Source organism: Lytechinus variegatus, chromosome 1 (genome assembly GCF_018143015.1).
Source record: "Lytechinus variegatus isolate NC3 chromosome 1, Lvar_3.0, whole genome shotgun sequence".
Classification (NCBI taxonomy): Eukaryota; Metazoa; Echinodermata; class Echinoidea; order Temnopleuroida; family Toxopneustidae; genus Lytechinus; species Lytechinus variegatus.
In genome coordinates, this window is record NC_054740.1 from 94,414,802 (window position 1) to 94,437,144 (window position 22,343).

General features: G+C 34.9%; 1 protein-coding gene across 1 annotated transcript; it reads left to right on the top strand.

The window, feature by feature from the left end:
* The first annotated feature begins 2,704 nt into the window (after positions 1–2,704).
* Positions 2,705–18,794, top strand: LOC121429140 (lysophospholipid acyltransferase 2-like). The gene is made up of 12 exons (XM_041626067.1): positions 2,705–2,907; positions 7,337–7,482; positions 8,739–8,909; positions 9,647–9,702; positions 10,801–10,855; positions 11,561–11,738; positions 12,548–12,638; positions 13,288–13,389; positions 13,706–13,809; positions 15,431–15,628; positions 16,453–16,604; positions 17,287–18,794. Exons 1-12 carry the CDS (start codon positions 2,851–2,853, stop codon positions 17,465–17,467), a joined length of 1,491 nt encoding a protein of 496 aa, XP_041482001.1. The 5' UTR covers positions 2,705–2,850; the 3' UTR covers positions 17,468–18,794.
* Positions 18,795–22,343: the final 3,549 nt, after the last annotated feature.

The following is a 22,343-nucleotide window of genomic DNA, read 5'->3' on the forward strand; positions in this document are numbered from 1 at the left end:
TTCAGGCTTCCCATACTGGACTTAAAGGGATACCCTGCATGGGCAGAAAATGATAACAAAAAAAATGTTATAGTGGCGCCTGTGATTGAATCCAGCTCACTTAGGGTGCATTCAATTATTCTCACGATGCAGTCCACATAATATGTAACAAAAGTGCCCCCCCCCCATTGTCTACATCCATTCCATCTTCAAGAGTCTATATAATTCATCTGGCAACTTGCGCTCAAGAATCACTCTTCTGCCACCAATATACCCAGCTATATATAGTCTTTTATATGGGCTTATGGTTCACGATCTTTTTATTCCGCATCCCCTCATCTCTTGGATCAATTTATCATGCACAAAGTATAAAACAGCAGATTCAACAGACAGAGAATTTCGAATCCATGGTAAAAACCTACTTTTTTGTTAAACAGCCTTTGACTTCGCATGTGAAGCCCCTAAATTAGCCTACTGCGAGCTGTACAAATATCTACTTTAATACTTTTGCTGAAATTCATTTTCTCTTTCTATCCTACTCCTTTATATTATAGAGACATGTTTTGTGATAAGTGCAATGCAAATTATGTTTTTATTATTACCCAAAAATGGTTTGAATATTTTATTGGCCGTATTATCGGACCTTAAAGGTCAAGTCCACCCCAGAAAAATGTTGATTTGAATAAATAGAAAAAAATCCAAATAAGCATAACCTGAAAATTTCATCGAAAACGGATGTACAATAAGAAAGTTATGACATTTTAAAGTTTTGCTTATTTTTCACAAAATAGTGATATGCACAACTCAAGTGAGATGTAGAAGATGTCACTCACTCAATATTTCTTTTGTTTTTTATTGTTTGAAGTGAACTATACATTATTTCATTTGTTATAGATTTGACAACAAGGACCAACCTGAGTGAACCATATATGTTCAGGAGGAATTAATCGTTACTTCACTTGACAATGAGGAGAAAAATAAAATAGAATATTCCCTATTTCATATAATAAAATAATTTTTTTAAAAGGTGAGTGGATGACGTCATCAGTCTCCTCATTTGCATACCCACCAGATGTGCATATAACTGTTTTTCGAAATTAAGCAAAAATTTGAAATGTCATTTCTTTTTTCTTTTTTTCATCCGATTTTGATGAAATTTTCATAATGCAGTGTTATGCTTGTTGGATTTTTTTTCTTTTTATTCAAATCAACTTTTGTTGGGGTGGACTTGTCCTCAAGAACACAGAAAATGCATTGAAATAAAAATAAACATCTATACTAGCTAGCTGGGAGGTCTTTAATTGTCAAAAATTGGTGAACCATGACAGCATGCAGTTTTGTCGTGATAAGTTTCGGAGCTGACAAAAAATGAGAACATGTCGTTTGTATATTATGTCGTGTTGGGATCGGTAATTATAATTCAGGAGAGAAGCGTAATGAAGAAACTTTAGAAAAAGTTATACGGTTAAAAATCACAAGATATTTATAATCAATAATCAGCTACAGTTTACAATTCGAAGTACATGAAGATATCAATAAAGATTCAGATAAAACAGGAGACGATGAATATAATTATTTCGAAGTATTAGATTAAGATTCTGAAGTTAAAAAAAAATATTGGATGGACGTCTAAGTCTTGAAGTCATGGATGAGTGTGGGTCTAGTATTCTCTCTCTAATAATCAAGAAGTCTTATTTATATAATTAGTTTTGGAGGTATAACAACTTGGTAGGATCGAGGGATCTAAACTTATTCTTATTGGTCTACAGGTATAACTGTCTATCAAACTTTCTCTGTGATAAGGGGTGTGGTGATGCTCTGTGCATGGACCTATTATGCTCTGTGCAAGTGACTGGGGCTGGAAGTGTGAGCATCAGGCTTAGAACTATTGTTCCTTGATAGACTGTGGTAGAAGTTCGTCGACAAAAACGGTTGAATCTTCTTAATACTTTGTGGTAGACTCTCGACAAGCATTTGGCAATATAGTTTTGAAAGACAGGTCAATAGTCAATCGCGCGGTCCATTTTACGTATTTAGGGGATTTGGTTACCGGTATTATAGTTTTTTTTCCCAGAGCTTTAATTGCTTTCCCCGGGGCTTTTCCTCCTCGCCCGTTTTTTCTGAAAAGTTCGGGTTCTTCCCGATTATGGTAACTGCACTGGGGGCATGCAATAGGCCTACCCGTGAATATAGTTTTGTCTATTTAAGCTCATTGTTAGCAATTAGACAAAATTATAGGGGTCATATTCTGGCCATTATATGGGGCCAATTGTGTAATGGATGTAGCCCGCGAAAAACTTGTTTAGAGGTTATTTTGCACGCAGAGAAAAAACTCGTTTAGGGGGTGTTCGGAAATGATTTGGTCACACATGTGTACAGCAATACATTTGACTGCCCCCCCCCCCATAGAAACTAACAAAAGGCTGTATAGTGCACCCACGTCATATAGATATTGTTTGGTATAAATATCAGACCCCCACGTCCACTCCAGTATGCCGATATTATGATGCGCCATATGTGCCTTGTGAAGACTTATCAATGTGTCTTTAAAATATTTCCAATTATCCATTAAAGTGAACGGAAACCGTTGTTTTTTTTAAATCATTTAATATTTCATGCTTTATATAAAATCTAATATTTTCAAAGTGAGCTAAATAGTTTAAATAGTTTATAATGAATTTTAAAAAAATACCTCATATAGAGGAATCTAGCGCTTCATAAGAAATGGTCAATCGATTCGGTGCACACATCGGCTGATCATTGGGGCTCATTAATGGGGAAAGCTTGTTCTTGATTTATATCTTGAATATCATTACTCATTCATCTAACTTGGAGACAAGAGGAAGAAGGAATCGCTGAAAACGGAAGAATATGGAGTTTGAATTTCTACATCAATTTTGTGACAAAATTGGATTGCGTTATCGTGAGGTGAGGAGCCGCCCTAAATAGTGGCTAAACGACCAACGTAACGTAACATCACGAGATACCGGGAGCTCGGCTTCCGTAATCGCCCTCAGCTCGGCCTCGCATGTATGATGGGGGGACCTAGCCTTGAGGACCCCATGACATACATGATGTCGATATTTTTAAATATTTCTACATATACTTCTTCATCATAGAGCCTTGGACCGCCTCCCATACAGTGGTATGTATATTAAAGGGGAAGTTCACCCTGAAGAAAACTTTGTTGTAAAAATAGCAGAAAAAATAGTAAAAAATATTGGTGAAGGTTTGAACTTTGAGGAAAATCTGTTAAAGAGTAAAAAAGTTTAATAACTTGCTCAAAATTTTGGATTTGTGACGTCATAAACGAGCAGCTGCCCCATGTGTTATGTAATATAAAATGTATGAATTTCAAATTTTGTATGGTTCCTGATGACTTAATTTTGTTTTCTTTTCATGATCAGGTGTGAAATGATTTGTCTATTGATATACAAAAGTTACAGTGAAAACCATTTTCAATTTTCTGAGAAAATGACATTTCATTGATTTTTTACCATTCGCTATGTAGGAATGCTGCTCGCATGTGATGTCACAAATCAAATAATTGAAATTCTAATAACTTTTTAATTATTTGATGAATTTTTCTCAAACCTTCGGCAATATTTTTTATTATTTTTTCTGCTATTTTTACAATAAACTTTTTGTCAGGGTGAACTTCCCCTTTAATATAAGAGACACATCATTGTAAACAAAGATGGATTTCCCTAGGAAATCCATCTTTGAGAAATTACGTAAATGTTAGGCCTAGTGATTTTATTTATTTTTACACCTTCATTCGCCTAATACGTATAAAGGTTTCAAAAATTGTTAATAAAAAGATCAAATATTGAAGGTTTCTTACCAGACCGATCTCGTGTAGATCTGTCGATCCGTTTGTCAACATAGCAAATACATAGGTCTGAACCTTGAACCGCTTGGTTATGAGTTTGACGTACCTTTTTATTAGGTCTCGCGATTTTACAATGTTGCCGTTTTGAAGAACAATTTATATATAAAATTATTATTTAACAAATAATGAAATTTAATACATAATTATAAATGTTATATAATAATAATTATAAGAATACTGAAATTTAATATGTAGGCCTAATTATAAATAATTATATACTGGTAATAGATTTTCTAATATAATAATTTGTAATCACATATTAAAAATTAGTATTTGTTAAATAATAATTTTTATCATAAATTGCTCTTCAAAACAGTATTTTGTAAGCTTACATCGCTAATTGAAGGTACGTCATAACGAAGTGGTTCAAGGGTCAGACCTATTGTATTTGCTTTGTTGACAAACGGATCGAGGGATCTATATGAGATCGGTCTGGTAAGAAACCTTCAATTTTTCATCTTTTTATTAACCAATTTTTGAAACCTTTATATGCATTAGGCGAATGAAGGTGTAAAAATAAATAAAATCACAAACATTTACGTGATTTCTATCTTCAAAGATGGATGTCCTAGGGAAATCCATCTTTGTAATACATGTGTCTCTTATACATATATGGGAGGCAGTTCAAGGCTCCATGATGAAGAAGTATATGTCAAAATATTTAAAAATATCATCATGGAGTCCTCAAGGCGAGGGGGGACCTAAAGCTACGCACGTCGTTTACTAACTATAAAAACTATTGCCCCAATTTAACATTTGAACACATGGCATTATCCTGATTAAGTTACCACTCCATTCACTACCATTTATTTCGTAAGCGGCGGTGACTTCTTTCCTTTCCCATTGACTTTGTACACGACAAGTGCACACACACTGACGCACATGAGAAGAGAGGTGACTTAATTCAGGATAAGGCCAAAAACATCTTTCACTAATTTATGGTAAATATTCTAAAGATCCTTAACCAAGAAGAAAGTATCAATTCAAACTCACTAACAACACTGACACTGACAACAAGTTGGTTTAATACATGTAAAAGCAGATAAATTGGAGAAAATATCAGTAAAGGTTTGATGAAAATCTGTCAAGACAATCATGGACCTACTACAACAGGACATTCAACAGAGCTGCCAAGTAGTACTGATTTTCAGTATTTAGTACTGAAAAGTGAGAAGAATACTGATAGTTTCATGTAAAATACTGATTTCTAAAGTTCCAGTTGTATGTGTGGTCCTATGGTATTTTTGGAAAATACTGATTTCCTCACTGAAATACTGATTTTCTACTTCCAAAATACTGAAATGTTCCTTTTCAGGTTGGCAGCTCTGATTCAACGAATCCCCTCCTTTGGGCCAATGATGGTCGCCGCTAATCATTTTCTAAACAGAGCGAAACAGCTGACGCTCATCAAGCAGGCCGTAAAACAGGCTGTCACTGACAGGCAGCAGAAATCAATTGTGTGATGCTCCCACACAATGTGATGTTGCTCATTCACTTCCCAAAGCAATACACACAGCAGCGAACACTAGCGCTGTCAAAATGATTTGAGAAACAAGAAATCAGCCTTGCATTTACATATTTTTACGTACATCGCTCGCAACCGGTCACAGAATGCATTGCTTTCACTGTGAAGATCAGAATATTTACAACAAAATGCAGCGAAAATTCGTCAGAAAGATGTATGGAAAGTCGTTAACAATCCCTCATTTTGAAAGACTCTTACCTAGAAAGTCACGCTTACCTTTGCTCAAAAGGTGATATAGATATGGCATAAAGTTTCACAGGATTGACGAAATTTAAATTAATTTTTTGTGATCATTGACGGTCACTCGATATTAGTAGCGTAATATCATGCACTGAAAACTGGAGCACATTGCATTGAAGGTAACATGAAGCAGGGGTTTTCCTGTGAACAAAACACTCAGAGCTGGAGCAATGATTGTCTGTGGCCGAAAGAGGGCCGGTGATTTTTCGGTGACGATCAGCTGGTTCAAAAGAACGTTGTATAAACACGCGCCATGGGCAAGGTTACAAAAACAGAGTAAAGAGAAAGTTATCTGTGTGGCAGCAATTTTTATTGCTAAAAACAGGTGGTGGTTATAAAATTTGCTTGTTGAATATTCTGTTATAGTAGGTCCATGATTTTGTGACGTCAGAGGACAGATGAGCTGCTGCAGCTCCTCCTTAATACCGGTACTCCATTTGATATCAATTTATAAAAATGTAATTTTCAAGGAAAAAAATTAAAGCGATTTCATTTCTGGCATTGAAATATATTAGATACATCCATCTATGAGTATAAGGAAATTTTTTTTTTATATTTTTCATATTCTAGTAAAAATTGAATTTTTATTACAATATATATGATATATGGGGGAGCTGTCTAGCTGCTAGCATATGCCATCACAAATCAAAATTTTTTTTAAATTTCATAACTCTTATTACATGTATTTGATGGATTTTCATAAAATATTCACTTTTCTCTAATTTTTCTGCTTTTATGAAAACAAAATTATTGACCAAGTAAACTTCCCCTTTAAATAGAGACAGGACTTGAGAGGCACTTATATGCTTCACGTTTAAAAATGCAATGAACGTTAAAACTTTAAAAAGATGTAGGCCTACATGTACATCATGTGAAACAACGAATTTAACTAACAATTTTCTTGAATTTCTTATAAAAGGTGGTCCTCTGGAAAATAGCTTATTTATAAAGCAAGTATGATAACTCAAGTAGCTCCGTCAAAGCGCCAACAATGTTTTAATGGAGCTCCTTTGTGGGAAAGTTGTGAATGTTGATTGAAAACACATCTCATTTTATATTGATATGAGATATTGGTGAAACATATATATGATTCTTTTTCATATTTCCTTTATGATTTACATGTATTATTTTATCTCAGATTTGGTCAACTGATTGTGTAAAGTAGAGTGGGTATATGTCATCAACATTACTCATGCAAGGTCAGTTAATGATATAGGGCCAGTTAGTGTCTTATCCAGGTCAAACAGTGCAACAATCATTGAAAAACATGGAAGAATCGGCAGATTTTAGGGGAAAGAAAATCATCAAACTTCCAGAGAATCCTGGAAACCTAGTTATGTATTTTAATGAATCAAGGAAGCAAATAGTTTTCACAGAGCTTTGATGTTTGATATGACGAGTCAAGATGAGATGAATCAAGAATGTTTTATAGCTTCTATAGATACCTTTGTTTGTATTTAATTCAGTCTTGAATGCTGTCACAAGGGTGCAAGGTAAATGCATACAAATCTCCAAGGAGTAAGAGCTTACCTTACCTCAATAAAAGACCATAAATGTACTGAAAATAGAAACAGAAACATTTGGTCTTATTTGTGTGAGGCCCTCAAAGATTTCTATCAATATCCTGTTTGTAATCACTCTGATATCTCTTCCTTCAATTACTCTCATCAATGTTGGTTTATTTTTATCATCCATTCCAGGCCAATTTTGTGATGTGCCAGTGTCTGACGACGGTCTTTTCGTTTGTTTTCCGTGCCTACTGTGGACCATCTAAGGCTTCACCAACCACTCGCCATGCTGTATTTGCTGTGTTTGGTCTACTTTTGGCAGTGCAGGCTATAGGATGGTAAGAAATAATAATGACAACTAGTCAACAGACTTAAAGCTTGCTGTTTTTGTCACGCCTGCATAGCAGAGCGAGACTACAGGCACCGCTTTTCCGATGGTGGCGGCATCGTTAACACTCAAATCTTAACCATGCTTAAGTTTTTTGTTTTTTTTTAACTTAGAAAGTATATGGACCTGGTTCATGAAACTTAAGAGATAAGGGTAATAAGTATTAATGAACATCCTGCCTGAATTTCAGGCTGCATGACTAAGGTCGAAGGTCACTTAGGGTCAATGAACTTTAGCCATGTTGGGGGTATTTGTGGAATTGGCATCATAACTTTGAAATATGGATCTAGTTCATGAAACTTGGACATAAGAGCAATCAAGTATCCCTGGGGATCCTGTGTGAATTTCAGATCACATGACCAAGGTCAAAGGTCATTTAGGGTAAACGAACTTTGGTAATGTTGGGGGTGTTTGGAATTATCATAAATTAGAAAATGGATCTACATGTTGTTCCTGAAACAGGTAAGGATAATCAATTGCTCACGTCTTAGGTCACATGATCGTGGTCAAAGGCCATTTTGGGTCAATAGACATAGTATTGTATTATCATGTGAATATTTTCTTTTGTGAATAATTATTCAATAGCTGTTTTCAAAGTCGGCACTGTTGCTATATCAAACCGCTTAATGCAGGCGAGACTGCCAGAGGTGTTCCACCTGTAAGTTCATTGTAAGAATATTAGAAACCACATTCTTTTGATTTTGTCATTCCCTCTCAATGCCATTATGTAAAAGTCAATGAGTCCATATAGAAATGATATGGCTGTCAGATCAAACACATTCAACCACCAGTTAATGGCAGAAATAACAAGTCTGGAATTTAGTAGGGTAGGGGGGATAGGGATAAGGGTACACTCTAGGAAGGCAATAGGGGCTTTCCTCCTAATTTTTTTTGTAATTATGCTACAAACATCTCTATTATGTTTTGAAGAGAAGAGAAGTCAAATTCTCTTTAACAGAGTGAGATTGGTTTCTCGATAGTTTGGACCAGGGGGAAGGAGGGGGGTGTTTAGACTGGGAGAGGGACCTTAATGTAACATCATTTTTTTTTCTTTATTCTAAAATAATTGTGTTACAGAGTTACAAGTCAAAGGTTGAAAATAATTTAGAAAGAAAAGTTGATGATCATCTGAGAGGTGCCACCCCTAATGGGAGAGAGTGCATTTAAAAATAAAATGTAATTCCATGATTTTGTTGTATCTACCAGGGAGATCTTACACCTGTTACTGGTATCTACAGTTGGTTACCTGATTATGAACTTGATGAGTCCTCACATCATGCAGTACTATGCTTCTGGTTTTGCTATTCTATACCTATCAGGAATTCACATATGGTTTATGATCATTGGTAAAGGTGTCAATAACTTTGATATTGTTGGGTAAGCTACATAACTTTAATATTTTCTTTTCTTTTCTTGAAAACAACTTTCCATTTGGGTTGGCTCCCATTAGAGTTGAATAAAGCCAATGCATACATTCTAAACTACGCCTGGGTTAAGAATGACAAATGACATGCCTAACGCTTTCAGTATATTAGTACAGGATAGAAGTTTTGAACATGCATGCATTTTCATAAATTTTTAATAACATTTTCTTTAGAAGACCTTAACACTCATTTCATCCAAAAGACGTGATTGTATTGATTAATTTGTTTTTGTCAATTTTCTTTGTCAAGGATAAAATATCACTAAGATTTTGGGATATACTGTATCCTATAAATCTATATAAACACAAGAATTAGGGATGTTTTATAATTTATAATCACATTCACACTATTTGATGTTATAAAGAGCATGAAATGAACTGCCACGAAATGTAATTTTTCTCCTTGGTAATTCGAATACTGTTGGCCAAATTGACTTTTTTGCTTCAATTTGTCTCATGATTTAAGTTAGGATAATAGATTTTCTAGGACACTACAGTAGAGTGAGGTATTAAGACTATTTGCACTATAATGATTGCACAAAGTGCATTCAAATTCAACCAGAATATGCTGTTATGCTTTTGTTTCTGAAATTTGAGGGTCAATTGAAGCATGTAGTTCAGGAGTCTTTGTGTCACTTCAAATCATTTACATTGATTGATTTATTATTATTTGAATTTCTTACCATATCAGACCTCTAATGGTTTTGACAGAGAAAGTAGGATGCCTTGCTTGGTCTGTACATGATGGTAAGAGTTCACTTCTTCATTACCATACATAGTACAATTACTGGTTACACTTCGTAATTCCAAAGGTTCTTCATTCTGAAGGTTTGTAATTCCGAAACACGTAAATTGCCTATACCTCGATGTTCGTTAATCCGAAAAACGTAAAAGGGTTCGTTAATCCGAACATTTGTGGCGTTATTGCGAAAGTTCGATAATCCGAAAATGAAATAAGGTTCGATGTTCCGAAGGTTCCTTAGTCCGAAAACGAAATAAGGTTCGTAATTCCGAAGGGTTCGTTAATCTGAAAATGAAATAAGGTTCGTTAATCATTACATTTTCAGACTAACAAACCCTTCGGAATTACGAACCTTATTTCATTGTTGGATTAACGAACCTCACTTTTTTTTCGGACTAACGAACCTTCGGAATTACGAACCTCATTTCGTTTTCGGACTTATGAACCTTCGGAATTATGAACCTTTGGAAATACGAACCTTCGGAATAATGAACCTTCGGAATTACGAATGTTACTATGGCAAAATGGAAAGTAATAAACATATTGGCCTGTATTCTGAAGTCGGCTTTAACTTAAACTCAGGTTTAAACTTGTGGTTTAAGTATGGATTGCTAATTGTTACATAAATCACTTACAGAAGAGATATATATAATTGCCTAGGAAGTATAATAAGATGTTTGTCTTCACCATCGATGAATCAGGAAAGAGCACAGTTAACGTAAAAAACATACTTGTAACTAAATAAAAATTTCGACACTTTTGGCATCCCATAATTTCAGCACAGAATTAGACCATGGTCTAAGTTAAACCTAACTTCAGAATACGGGCCATTGAATCTAGAGGAGACAAATGATATTACATGATAATATATTCTATTTTTCAGTGTAAAAATTTTGCTGATTAAGTTGTGATGTGCGATTCATACAAGTAATATACACTATATCAAGAATGATCATCTTTCTCCCTTCATCCAGTTGCTTAATTTGTGCAAGTAAGCTTTTAAAAATGTTTTTGATTATGCAATCAGTGGTATTTGCACGCTAGATTTAATGTCATAATTTTCCATTCAATTATTTTGAGTATTTGTACCATCCATGACACAGGTATATCAAGAAAAGAGTCAGACATGAATGCCATGCAGAAGAAAATGGTTGTCAGGTAATGGAATAAAAACTTCAAGCACATATTTGGTTTCAGTTATATGATAACATTAATAGAAAGATGATAACATTATTGATAAGTACGCTAATGATATAATAACCATAACAATTAATCATATTTAATAAATATCAAAACCATGATGATCACAATGATCATTCTGTTAGGAATACCCAAGGTAAAGAAGAAAATGGTTGAAAGGGTAATGTAAATGACAAAAATTGTATTATTTTGTTTTGTTTGGTTTTATTTTTGTGCAAATGATAATACATGTATAATGATTATATTGTTGAAAAAATGATAATGATCATAGTGCCTCAAAAGATAGCTGCATGTATTAGTAAAATGATGATGGTGATGATCGTAGAAAATAGAAGGAGTGTAAAGAAAAAAAGAAGGATATGAAGAGGAAGGGGAGGGGAGAAGAAGAAGAGAAGGGAGGAGACCATCTTCAAGAGAAGAATATGGTGGGGAAAATAAGGAGTAAAAATTAAAGAATGAAAGAAAAAGAAAACAAGTAGGAGAACTGGAAAAAAAATGAAGAAGGAAGAGGAGGGTGAGGAGAAGGAAAATGAGAAGGGAATGAGAAAAGAAGAAGGGAGAGGGGAAAGGAGAAGGGAGGGGGGAGAAGAAGAAGAAGATAAAATGGGTTAAATTTTATAGAATAATAAGACATAGTTATGTTTTCCTCTTTGTTTCTTATAGGAGTATACCAAGTATACTAGAGTACATGAGTTTTATGTTCTACCCTCAAGGTTTACTTGTTGGTCCTATCGTATACTATGCCGACTACAGTGTCTTTATACATGGTACCAAACATAAAGTTACACAGGTCAATTCAGACGGGAAGACAGTTATTATTTACCGGGAACCATCTGCTGCTGTAAGTATCTACCTTTATTTCATTCGCTAAGGTCATTCTAGGGAAATAATTTTCCTTGTATTGCATCGCAGTTTGCTCAAAAAGTCTTTTCCGTAGCAGATCTTTTCTCTTTATGACCCGCAGAAATGCTAATCAAATTTGGTATGCAAAGTTATTCCCTGAAACTGATATTTTCTTGACTGTTTTTTGTCTCGCCCACCAGAGGTTAAGGCGAGCCAAAAAGATACAAATGGCACCAGTCTGTCAGTTGTCCACTTGTCACAAATGTTAAAGTTTACTTGCAAGACTCGCTTATGAAACATGTGTTGGCGATTGTTGCTGTAGTGGTAATTGGGAAATAGATGCACTTCGGGAAGCTAAGTAGATGTTGTAGCAGTAGGTCGTACATTTTCTACACGTATATTGGTTGTAGAGCTCCACTATACATTGGCAGTGACTAGAGCAATATTTTCAGATGAAGGATGGGGGCGCCGAGACAGATCATGCTGACCCGCCTTACTCCTACATGTAGTATCTTTGGTCTGCCAATGGAGTATTCCTGTTAGTTTCTGTCATCTTGACACCTACACTAACATTAGCTGTCCATAGATTGCAACCCATCACACAGCTGAATACGGTATATGTTGAATTTTCATAATGCCCTTGCCGTTTGCCATGATCTACTCATAATCATGACATAACCAGGTCTCATTTTTAAGCTTTTACATAACAATGTTTTTATTCCGATTTGATTGAATTTGATATTGTGACTGTGAATTTTTCTACTTTTCTAATTTCCACATTTTGTACTCTTTTATCATTTTTTCCAGGTGGCAATAATGAAGAAATTGATCTTCACAATATTTTGTGCGGTGGTATTGCTGTTTCTAGTACCCAAGTACCCAATAATGGCCAATGTTGGTGAGTCTTGCGTTATAATGCAGTATGTTCAAAGATATTGTGAATAATACAGTGTGAGAGGTTTTATTATCAGTTTTACATACCAAAAGCTAGCAAACAATATCTCTCTTGCAAGTTAGAAGTATGATAATACAGATGTGAATAAAAGTTTTTCTCATGTTAGAAATTTAGATGACATTTGCTAGTCCTTATCTACACATTCACTTATAGATTGTGAGGGATCAACTTCAAAGTTGGCTGATCATTTGTGCATGTAATAGTGACAATGATCTGATAACTTTCAGAGTTGAAATAAAAGTTTAATATAAGGTAATTTATACATGAACAAATTGATCTTGTGAATAACCATTATATGGATTTCATTTTAAATATGAACTTGGGGGTCATGTATGCATATTACAGTGAAGCTAACTTGGTATGATTTTGGGATCACTATCACAACAGTTGTAGATTGAGTGGCTGATGGACACAATTTCCAATCTATCCAATAGATTAATTAGAATTCATCTTGTGTTATTGATGTAATTGATAAAAAGTAACTATCTGATTTGATCAAGAAGGTTTTTTAAAATAAAAAATCTGGATATGACGTAGCCATATGTTGACTGAGCAGTCTTGTATCCATCTCATTTTTTCTTTTCTTTTTCAGATAATGATCACTTGGCAAATAGTTCATTCTGGTATAAGATGTTCTATATGATGATTTCAGTAGAATTTGCCAAATCCAGGTACTTCTTTGGATGGGTGTGGGGTAAGTTTCTCGTTTCAAATCAGCACAAAGCCTATAGAATGATGAAATTGTGTATTAATGAAGGTGTTTATTGATAATAGGATAAATGTAAACCATTTTAAATGTATGGAATCAGCAGGATTTGAACCAGTGACCTGGCAGTTTGTGACTCAAAGATATTTCTGGTTTGGAATTTTAGACAGATAGTCAGGGACTCTGAAGTTCTGAACACCCTATACACCATCTTCCTCCTTTAGTTGTTTGCTTTTAGGCATTCAATATTCAAACCAATCTATTTCTAAATGTAATGATGATTGTTGTCATTGATTTTTCTCAGCTGATGCTATTCATAATGCTGCCGGTATGGGGTTCAATGGTTATGATGACAAAGGAAATCCAAAATGGGATGCTGCCTCTAATGTTAATGTATGGAACTTTGAAGTGAGTATTAGAGTATGATTTCAAACATGCATTATAATTTAATAATCCTCAAAATGAGTTCAAAGAAACCACAATTTATTGATGTCATAGTTGCTTTTATATTGAAAAGAAAAATAAGTGTCTGATTAATTTGGTAGAAAATATGAAATTGCTGATTAAGCAAATTAAGCATGGCATCTCAGTCAGGTGTATAGTCCTTACCAAGTAATGTCCCACATGGGTATATCTGTGTAAGCATCACAAGTGATAATTTTTCAGCTGAAGTTTCATGATTTCACAAAATTTTGTGTATTTAAACTTACAAAGATATGATGACAATTAACCTTGATTTTAAAGACTCATGAAATAATTATTGCTGTAACTCCATTAGTTTAGCTTTAACCCTAAAAAGACTGGGCTATTCCAATTCCTAAGGAGACTGGTGGGGGGTGGGCGCTGATTCAGCCCCTTATGTTCTTGTGCGATCACTATAAAATTGGCTCCCGCATTACCCTTGGCATAATCTACAAAATAGTAAAATCAAACTCTTAAAAAATTCTCATTTCTAATCAATCATGCAAATTTACTCATAAAATCACAATTTTTCTCTAAAATGCCTATTATTATTCACAAAATCTTTATAGGATTCTGATCAAATGTTCTTTAAAAAAATTCAATATCACAATTATTTTTACATGTATTTTATCGTTTTGGAAATTTCTTGGTTATTTCTTTGTTTTTTCGATTTGTTGTTTCTTAGAATTTGATGAAAATCGTCAAGGACCTTATTCTGACCATAACAACTTGAAATTAATTGAGTTTAATCAGTAAAGGACAAATAATAATACATTTATGAATTTGGGGTAAAAACACTATTTGCATTGGATTTGTACACTAATTCACATTTTTGACCAATTTTTGGTCTGCATATTGCATAATGTTGTAACCGCGTACCTAGGGGTGGCTAATTAGGTCTCAAAATTGCTTGAGACTTGAAAATGAAAATTCAGTAAGTGGTGCAGTAGAAAAAAATTGTGCTGTGGGTTTGTGGCAAAAATGCTGAGGGGGGGGGCTATTCAGCCCCCCAGTCTTATTAGGGTTAATAATCATGCCCCTTATTTGGAAGATGTAACAGTTGATTTATGTATCAACCACCCCCCCCCCCCCCCCCCCCGACACTGTTGACCTAAAAAAGTAGGTCCACTCTGGAAAATTTAGATGTAAAATTAGATGTGATATAAGCAGATAAGTTAAAAATTGTTGATGAAGGTTTGATGAAAATCCACCAAATGATGAATAGTATAATAATTTTAAAAACTTAATAGCCTGGTAAAATAAAATAACATATAATCAAACCCAGGTGGATGTATGATAAAGCTGTTTTACGCACAACTGGTGATCCTTTCTCGTACTATGTGATATCCCTGTATAATGGATTTATGACCTAAGATAGTAAGAACATGTTTCAATCTTTCGTGAAGTTAGGCTTATCTTTATAGTGAACAGCTTTATGAAACCCCCGCCTGGTGTGGAGAAATATTAAAGTCTATTGATGAAATATTGCAATGATCATTTACCCTGACAGTCCCATATATTCTTATGTTGATAATCGATTTATTCACCTTTTCCATTTTCGCTGTAGTTTCCTACGAGCCTGAAAGTGTTGTTGGATAGTTGGAACCGAAGCACCCTTGTTTGGTTACGATACACCTGCTACGATAGAGTGACTTTTCAACCTGCCCTTGTGACCTTCTTGCTCTCATCAATCTGGCATGGTTTCTTCCCTGGATTATTTGTAACATTTCTATCAGGTCATCTCTTGTTAATGGCTTCTAAAAAGGTAACATTTCTATCAGGTCATCTCTTGTTAATGGCTTCTAAAAAGGTAACATTTCTATCAGGTCATCTCTTGTTAATGGCTTCTAAGAAGGTAACATTTCTATCAGGTCATCTCTTGTTAATGGCTTCTAAAAAGGTAACATTTCTATCAGGTCATCTCTTGTTAATGGCTTCTAAGAAGGTAACATTTCTATCAGGTCATCTCTTGTTAATGGCTTCTAAGAAGGTAACATTTCTATCCGGTCATCTCATGTTGATGGCTTCTAAAAAGGTAACATTTCTATCAGGTCATCTCATGTTCATGGCTTCTAAAAAGGTAACATTTCCATCAGGTCATTTCATGTTAATGGCTTCTAAAAAGGTAACATTTCTATCCGGTCATCTCATGTTGATGGCTTCTAAAAAGGTAACATTTCTATCAGGTCATCTCATGTTAATGGCTTCTAAAAAGGTAAAATTTCTATCAGGTCATCTCATGTTAATGGCTTCTAAAAAGGTAACATTTCTATCATGTCATCTCATGTTGATGGCTTCTAAAAAGGTAACATTTCTATCAGGTCATCTCATGTTAATGGCTTCTAAAAAGGTAACATTTCTATCAGGTCATCTCATGTTAATGGCTTCTAAAAAGCTAAAAAAGTTTTTTTCACTTTGATATAACCTGTTTTTGTGCATAATATCCATTTATTAATATTTCGCTGAAATTATCCACATCCCTATGAAGTGAGTGTTGTCTCTTAAAAAACAAAATATATTATATGGCTTTTCTCAAGTTTAATTTAATGATGTCTTCTTTTTTTTTGCTTCTTTTTGTCACTATTTCAGGTTCGGGCAAATGTCAGGCCTCTTTTCCAGGGGTCATACCAGAGTAGTGCTTTTTACGATGTCTTAACTTGGGCAACAACTTATGTTACTTTAGCCTACATCATCACACCTTTCACCTACCTAAGGCTTGATCTGTCTATCAAATTCTTTAAGTAAGTATCTATGATTTTATGGAAATATGTTCAGAACAGAAAATAGTTTTCTTCTGATCAAAATTGATAGAAAAAAAATTAACAAGGGCAAAAATTAGAAGTACACAAAGAAATTTGTAGTATTTAGGGTTAACCCCCAATTATATGTACAATATGGGTGGTACAGGTATGCACAACTGAGGGATGAATGACTTTATACAGTATTTGAGTTGATTCCATCTTGAACATGTGGAGTTTCTATCATCATAATTTGATTATGGTTCAATAAAGAACTTTTTTAATCAAATCTATTTTGAAAATTGACAATGTACAAAATAAATGGTATTAAATATTAGTGAGTTTGTGACATCAACTCATTTGCATAACATATTATTTGTGCATTTTACTGTCTTACTATTGAAATTAAGTGCAAATTAAAAATGTAATAACTATTGTTGATAAAATTATCAGGGTTATGAATGATTGGTATTTATCTTTTCTCTCAATTTAACTTACTATTTGGTTGAATATGACCTATTGTACATGTATGTTCCCTGATCTTTTGTTTGATATATTTCACATTCTTGTCTCATTGTCTAATTTCAATCTTCAAATTTTTGATATGCCTATATAATGAAAGTGGGCTCTCTGTAAGCATGTAACTGTTTTGCCTGAAAGGTATCTATTTGTTCTCTTTGTTCAGTTCCATTTACTGGTGGCTTCACATCGTAGCTATAATCACCCTCCTAGTCCTACCTGCTCGTAAAAGGTTAACCACCAAGATAAATGACGACAACAAAGTGAATGGTGCCAAGGATTCATCCTCCTCCATAGTTACGGGTCAAAGTAGGGGCGGAGTGGAAGAGGTCAAAAAGGATTTGTAGAAAATTTTGAATTTCATGATACATGCATATATGTTTGGTTTTTATATCATGTTCTTGTATATATGTCATTGTGCAGTGAGTGCAAAGTCAAGTCATCACTATTATAAAGATAATAGTAAAGAAAATAAGCTTCCATGCTACAAGGAGTGAGAGAGAGAGAGTGCTAGAGTGGGAAGGAGGGAAGGGGGGGATGAGAGGTAGAGGGAAGGATAGAAGGGAGTATGAGCATCATGGTCATGGATTCCGATGAGATAGAATATCTTGTGAAGTAAAAACAAAATTGATGTGCAGTTTTGGTAAATGCTTTGTATTCTTTTGCAGTTAAACTGTAAATATATGTTGTTCTTTACAAAAGGACATACCAGACAGCTCCAAGATATGTGTGTATATTTTTACATTTGAAATTGAAATTACACTTGAATTTGTTTCTGTGCATCAGCACTGTTTATATTTACCGAATTTTATTTGTTTTGTTCCGAAGTTAACTGTGTGTGGAATTATGATACAGACAGCTAATGCATTATACATAGTATACAATATTTCTTTCTATCTTCTTTTAAAGAAGAAGAGAAAGTCTGTAAATATTTCCATGAAAAGTAGGTTTGCCCCCCCCCCCTGGTATACACATGGGGGGGGGGCAGGGGCTAAGCACCGGCTGTGACTCGCTTATTCAAGGGATCCCAGCTGTCTTGAATTTCAGGTCAAGTCTCAGGCCGCCTACGCATTGCATGATGGGAAGGTGCAGTGCATATTAGTCAAATTGTAGCAGCATGTGGAATCGTTAAGTACATGCTTTTGGTTAAATTGACATCCAAAAGGCCCTTTTTACATCGACTACCTGTATTAAGCTGGTTGACAGACAATTTATTTTGAATTGATAAAGGGACAAGAATATCATACTCTACCCTTTTACCATCTTACCACTTTAATAGGTTGTCAATGTGTAATTACATTGTTGGTTTGAATGTTGTCAATTTTTTTGTCTTGCATGTACATATTTGAATATGTATTACCACAAAGTGCACTTTTTATGTTTTCACCATTGGAAGCTTGGTTGTTACTACCTCAACATACACAAAGATATTGGAAGTGGGTGTATCCATTAAGTTTTTTTTGTATGATTGGTTGTATCACAATTTAACTGTCCCCATTGTTGCTAATAATACTTGCTACCACTATGAACTCATTACCATGTGAAGTAAGTAATAAAGGCTAGTGATAAAGTTAAAAACACAAAATGGCAGAGGCTGTATTGTTAACCCTATCTAGGCCGGGGTATTTTGGGAGTTCCTATGGCCGGGGGGGGCCTCCCAGGCCCCCCCTAAGATCTCGGCCGTCGACCGCGCGATCGCGCCGAAAATTGGCACACGGGTTGCCTGGGACATAATCTACAAGATTGTATAGTAATTTATTTCATGCGAATTGCTATTAAGTGATTATGCTAATATATGCGTAATTAGTATGCGAAATCATACTTTTTCCTCTAACTCCCTAAATAAAGCTCCAAATGTACTAATTTTTGGTATAGAAACTCTTTGTGGTGTCCTAAGCAAGAGTACATGAAAAAAAATGTGATATCAAATCATTTTCTTATGTATTATATTGTTTTTTGCAATTTTTTATGTATTTCTTTTTTTTTGACCTTTTGTTTTTCATTGTTTTTTTCAATGAAATTTGTTGGGGACTCTTCTGTGATCATAAAAAGCATAAAATGAATACATTTAGACTAGCAAAACTAAAAATAATCATACATTTATGAAATTTGGTTGAAAACACAATTTGCATTGACTTTGTACACGAAATCACGTTTTTGAGCAATTTTCGGTCTGACATGCACTTACATAATGTTGCGTAATTTCGGAACCACGTACCCGGGTGACGCAAAATTGGTCTCAAAAGTTGCGCAAGACTTGAAAGTAAAAACTCAGCGAGCGGCGCGGTCAAAAAATTTCGCACGGCGAAAATATCGCGCGATTCGTTGAGGGGGGGGGCCTCCGAGGCCCCCCCCCCCCCGGCCTAGATAGGGTTAAAGCTTGTGATTTATACAGTGTGAGATGCAAGCTCAATAAAATACAAGTACAACTGAAATGTTTTTTTTTCTATTTCTATAAACTAGATAAGCAGGTACTTGGCCTTTGATCAGATTTCACCACTTAAACTCTTTAATCAATTTCAACCTCTCTTCATAAATTATTTCTATTCATTTCTGTTCACCTTTTAGTGTACAATGATGATTTTTTGTGTGTGTTGAATTTTACTTGTAGTCATTTTTTTGATTTTCATCTATATTTTTTTAATATAAATAATAGTTCATATTGAACTTGGCACCTCTCATATGATTCATTGAAGTGTTGAAATTTATTTTACGATACATAAGATTATTTTTCATACAAGTACTATCTACATTTTTTAAATAATTTTTTTTTAAAGAAGAAAGTGTATAATCAACATCTGATCATAACATACCTTATTGTTACATGTATATCTAGCACATCTCATTTGTAAAATCAAGTCCAACTAACAGAACAATGCTTTTACACACAATACTGTAGATTATTTAGATTTTAGGTTTGAGTGCTGTGTAGTGTGTACAGATTTACAAATTTTGATGGATTTTGATCAGTTTTGTCTCCAACATTATGCTATTTGGCGCTTTTTCTAAGAAATAAAAAATGTCTTAAATTGTTTAAAGGTAAACAGATATTTTATTTAATAGGCATTGTTAGTACTAGTATGAAATTCAATTTGAAAGACTATTTTTTGCTGTGAATACAATGGTATTTGTGTAGTAGAAGTGTCCAAGAATAACCTTGTACTCTGTTACTGAAATTGTTCTTTTCATGTAGCTTTGAGAAGAGGCTGATAATCATCGATATAAGACTATCCTGAGTTTATAAAAGCATTTTATAAAGGCCAGGTTGCCGCTTCATGAAGCTGTTCGTAAGTTAAGAGCGAATTTAAGAACGACTGGTGAAGCGTTCTTACGCGCTAAATCATTGCCGCCAATGAACATTTTGGTGTATACCATTTACCACAAGAAAGGATCACCAGTCATTCTTAAAGTTGCTGTTAACTTACGAACAGGTTTATGAAACACACACCAGGACAAATCATTTAATTGATATACCAATGGAGACCCAGGTTTGTTATAAGGAATATTATTTTGGGAAATAATAAAATTTTTGGTCAGAGTTCACTTTTCTGTTTGGGTTACGTATGTTATAGAAATATTTTCTTTCACCGTCATTGTTGTCACTGTAATACCTGTAATATTTTTGTATAACAGCTCTATTTGATTAAAAATAATAAAGTACAATGAAGATTAAGTCCAGGTCACTCAAACCTATTCAGATGATCAACTGGTTTATTTTGCTTAGACAATTAAATAGTATACAAATAGTAAAAAGGCATAAGTGCAATGGTGCAAAATTTCCCGAGGTTAAAGAAAGATGCTCTGTTCAACGGGGCATTAGCCGAGTTGAATAGAGCGTCTCTTTCTTTCATCGAATGCGAAATCTTGCACCATTGCACGAATAAGAAATATTCACTATTTGTGTTGTACAAAGCCTCAGAATTTAGCAAAAATATAAAAAAACAAAGAGTCTTTCCCTGCAGTAATTGAAAGCGAAAAGCAAAATCCAACAAGCACCCATGACTTTGGGCAGTAGGCTTATACGCGTTCAGTTTTACTGAGCGCAATGAATTAAATTAAATTGTATTGTGACGTCACCTCCTAAAGCCGTGCAACGGTACATTTTGGATGGTACGTCTTGTTTGCAACGGTACAAATGTTTGACATTCAGCCTCCCATTTGCTTGCGTACAACAAGCTAATTAGGTGTTGTACAATAAATTATGGCCAGTCAGTATATGTCCACTTATAGCACTGTGGGAGCCTGAATAGATTGATTTTTAAAAATGTGTTCCTCTCCTATTATCACAAAGTGTGTGCACCCTAATGAACATTGCTTGTTGAGTAATAATATGTAGATCTTTGTACTAGAAGGGCATGATGCATGCACATTATTGATGAACTTTGTCTTCACATATTTGCAATGGAATTTTAATAAGTTTAAAATGGAATTTAAATCATGCAAAGTGACTTAAATATTTCTGTTGCTGGTGTGTAGCTCGGTAGTGTTAACTGAAATATGGAAGTAAAATAGTATATGAATACACCATTTTACTGAACAGAAATGTTGAGATGCATGTATACTCTATCATGAAGTTGGGTGTGAATAGAATGAGGTTAGGAATGAAAGAGTGAAGAAAGGAGTAGAGGGAATGAAAAGGAGAAAGGGGAGTGAAGGAGAAGTAAGCAGGGGGAGGAGAGGAGTGAAGGAGGAAGAGAAAGGAGGAGTAAGCGGGGGAGGAGGGGAGTGAAGGAGTAGTAAGCAGGGGGAGGAGAGGAATGAAATAGAAAGCAAAGGAGGAATAAGAAGAGGGAAGGAGAGGAATGAAGGAGGGAAAGTGAAAAGGAAGAGGGGAGTGGAGAAGTAAGCGATGGGAGGAGGGAGTGTAGAAGTAAGTGGGGGAGGAGAGGAATGAAGAAGGGAGTGGAGAAGCGGGGGGAGGAGAGGAATGAACGAAGGAAAAAGGAGGAGGGGAGTGGAGAAGCGGGGGAGGAGAGGAGGGAAAAGTGAAAAGGAGGGGATGGAGAAGTAATCGGGGGAGGAGAGGAATGAACGAGGGAAAAGGATCGAGGAGGGGAGTGAAGAAGGAGTAAGCGGGGGGAGGAGTGGAGTGAAGTGGGCAGAGGAGGAGGAAGAGAAAAGGCGGAGTAGCAGGGGAAGGAGGAGAGGAGAAGGCTATGAATAAAGGAGAAAGATGAAAAGAAAAAAAAGATAAGATAAGATCACCATTGATCATCACTGAGT

Excerpts from the sequence above, each read along its gene's own strand:
- LOC121429140 (XM_041626067.1), top strand. The coding sequence starts at position 2,851 with ATGGAGTTTGAATTTCTACATCAATTTTGTGACAAAATTGGATTGCGT. Across the intron at positions 2,908-7,336 it reads TTGGATTGCGTTATCGTGAG|GCCAATTTTGTGATGTGCCA; the intron begins GTGAGGAGCCGC and ends CATCCATTCCAG. Across the intron at positions 10,856-11,560 it reads CAGAAGAAAATGGTTGTCAG|GAGTATACCAAGTATACTAG; the intron begins GTAATGGAATAA and ends TGTTTCTTATAG.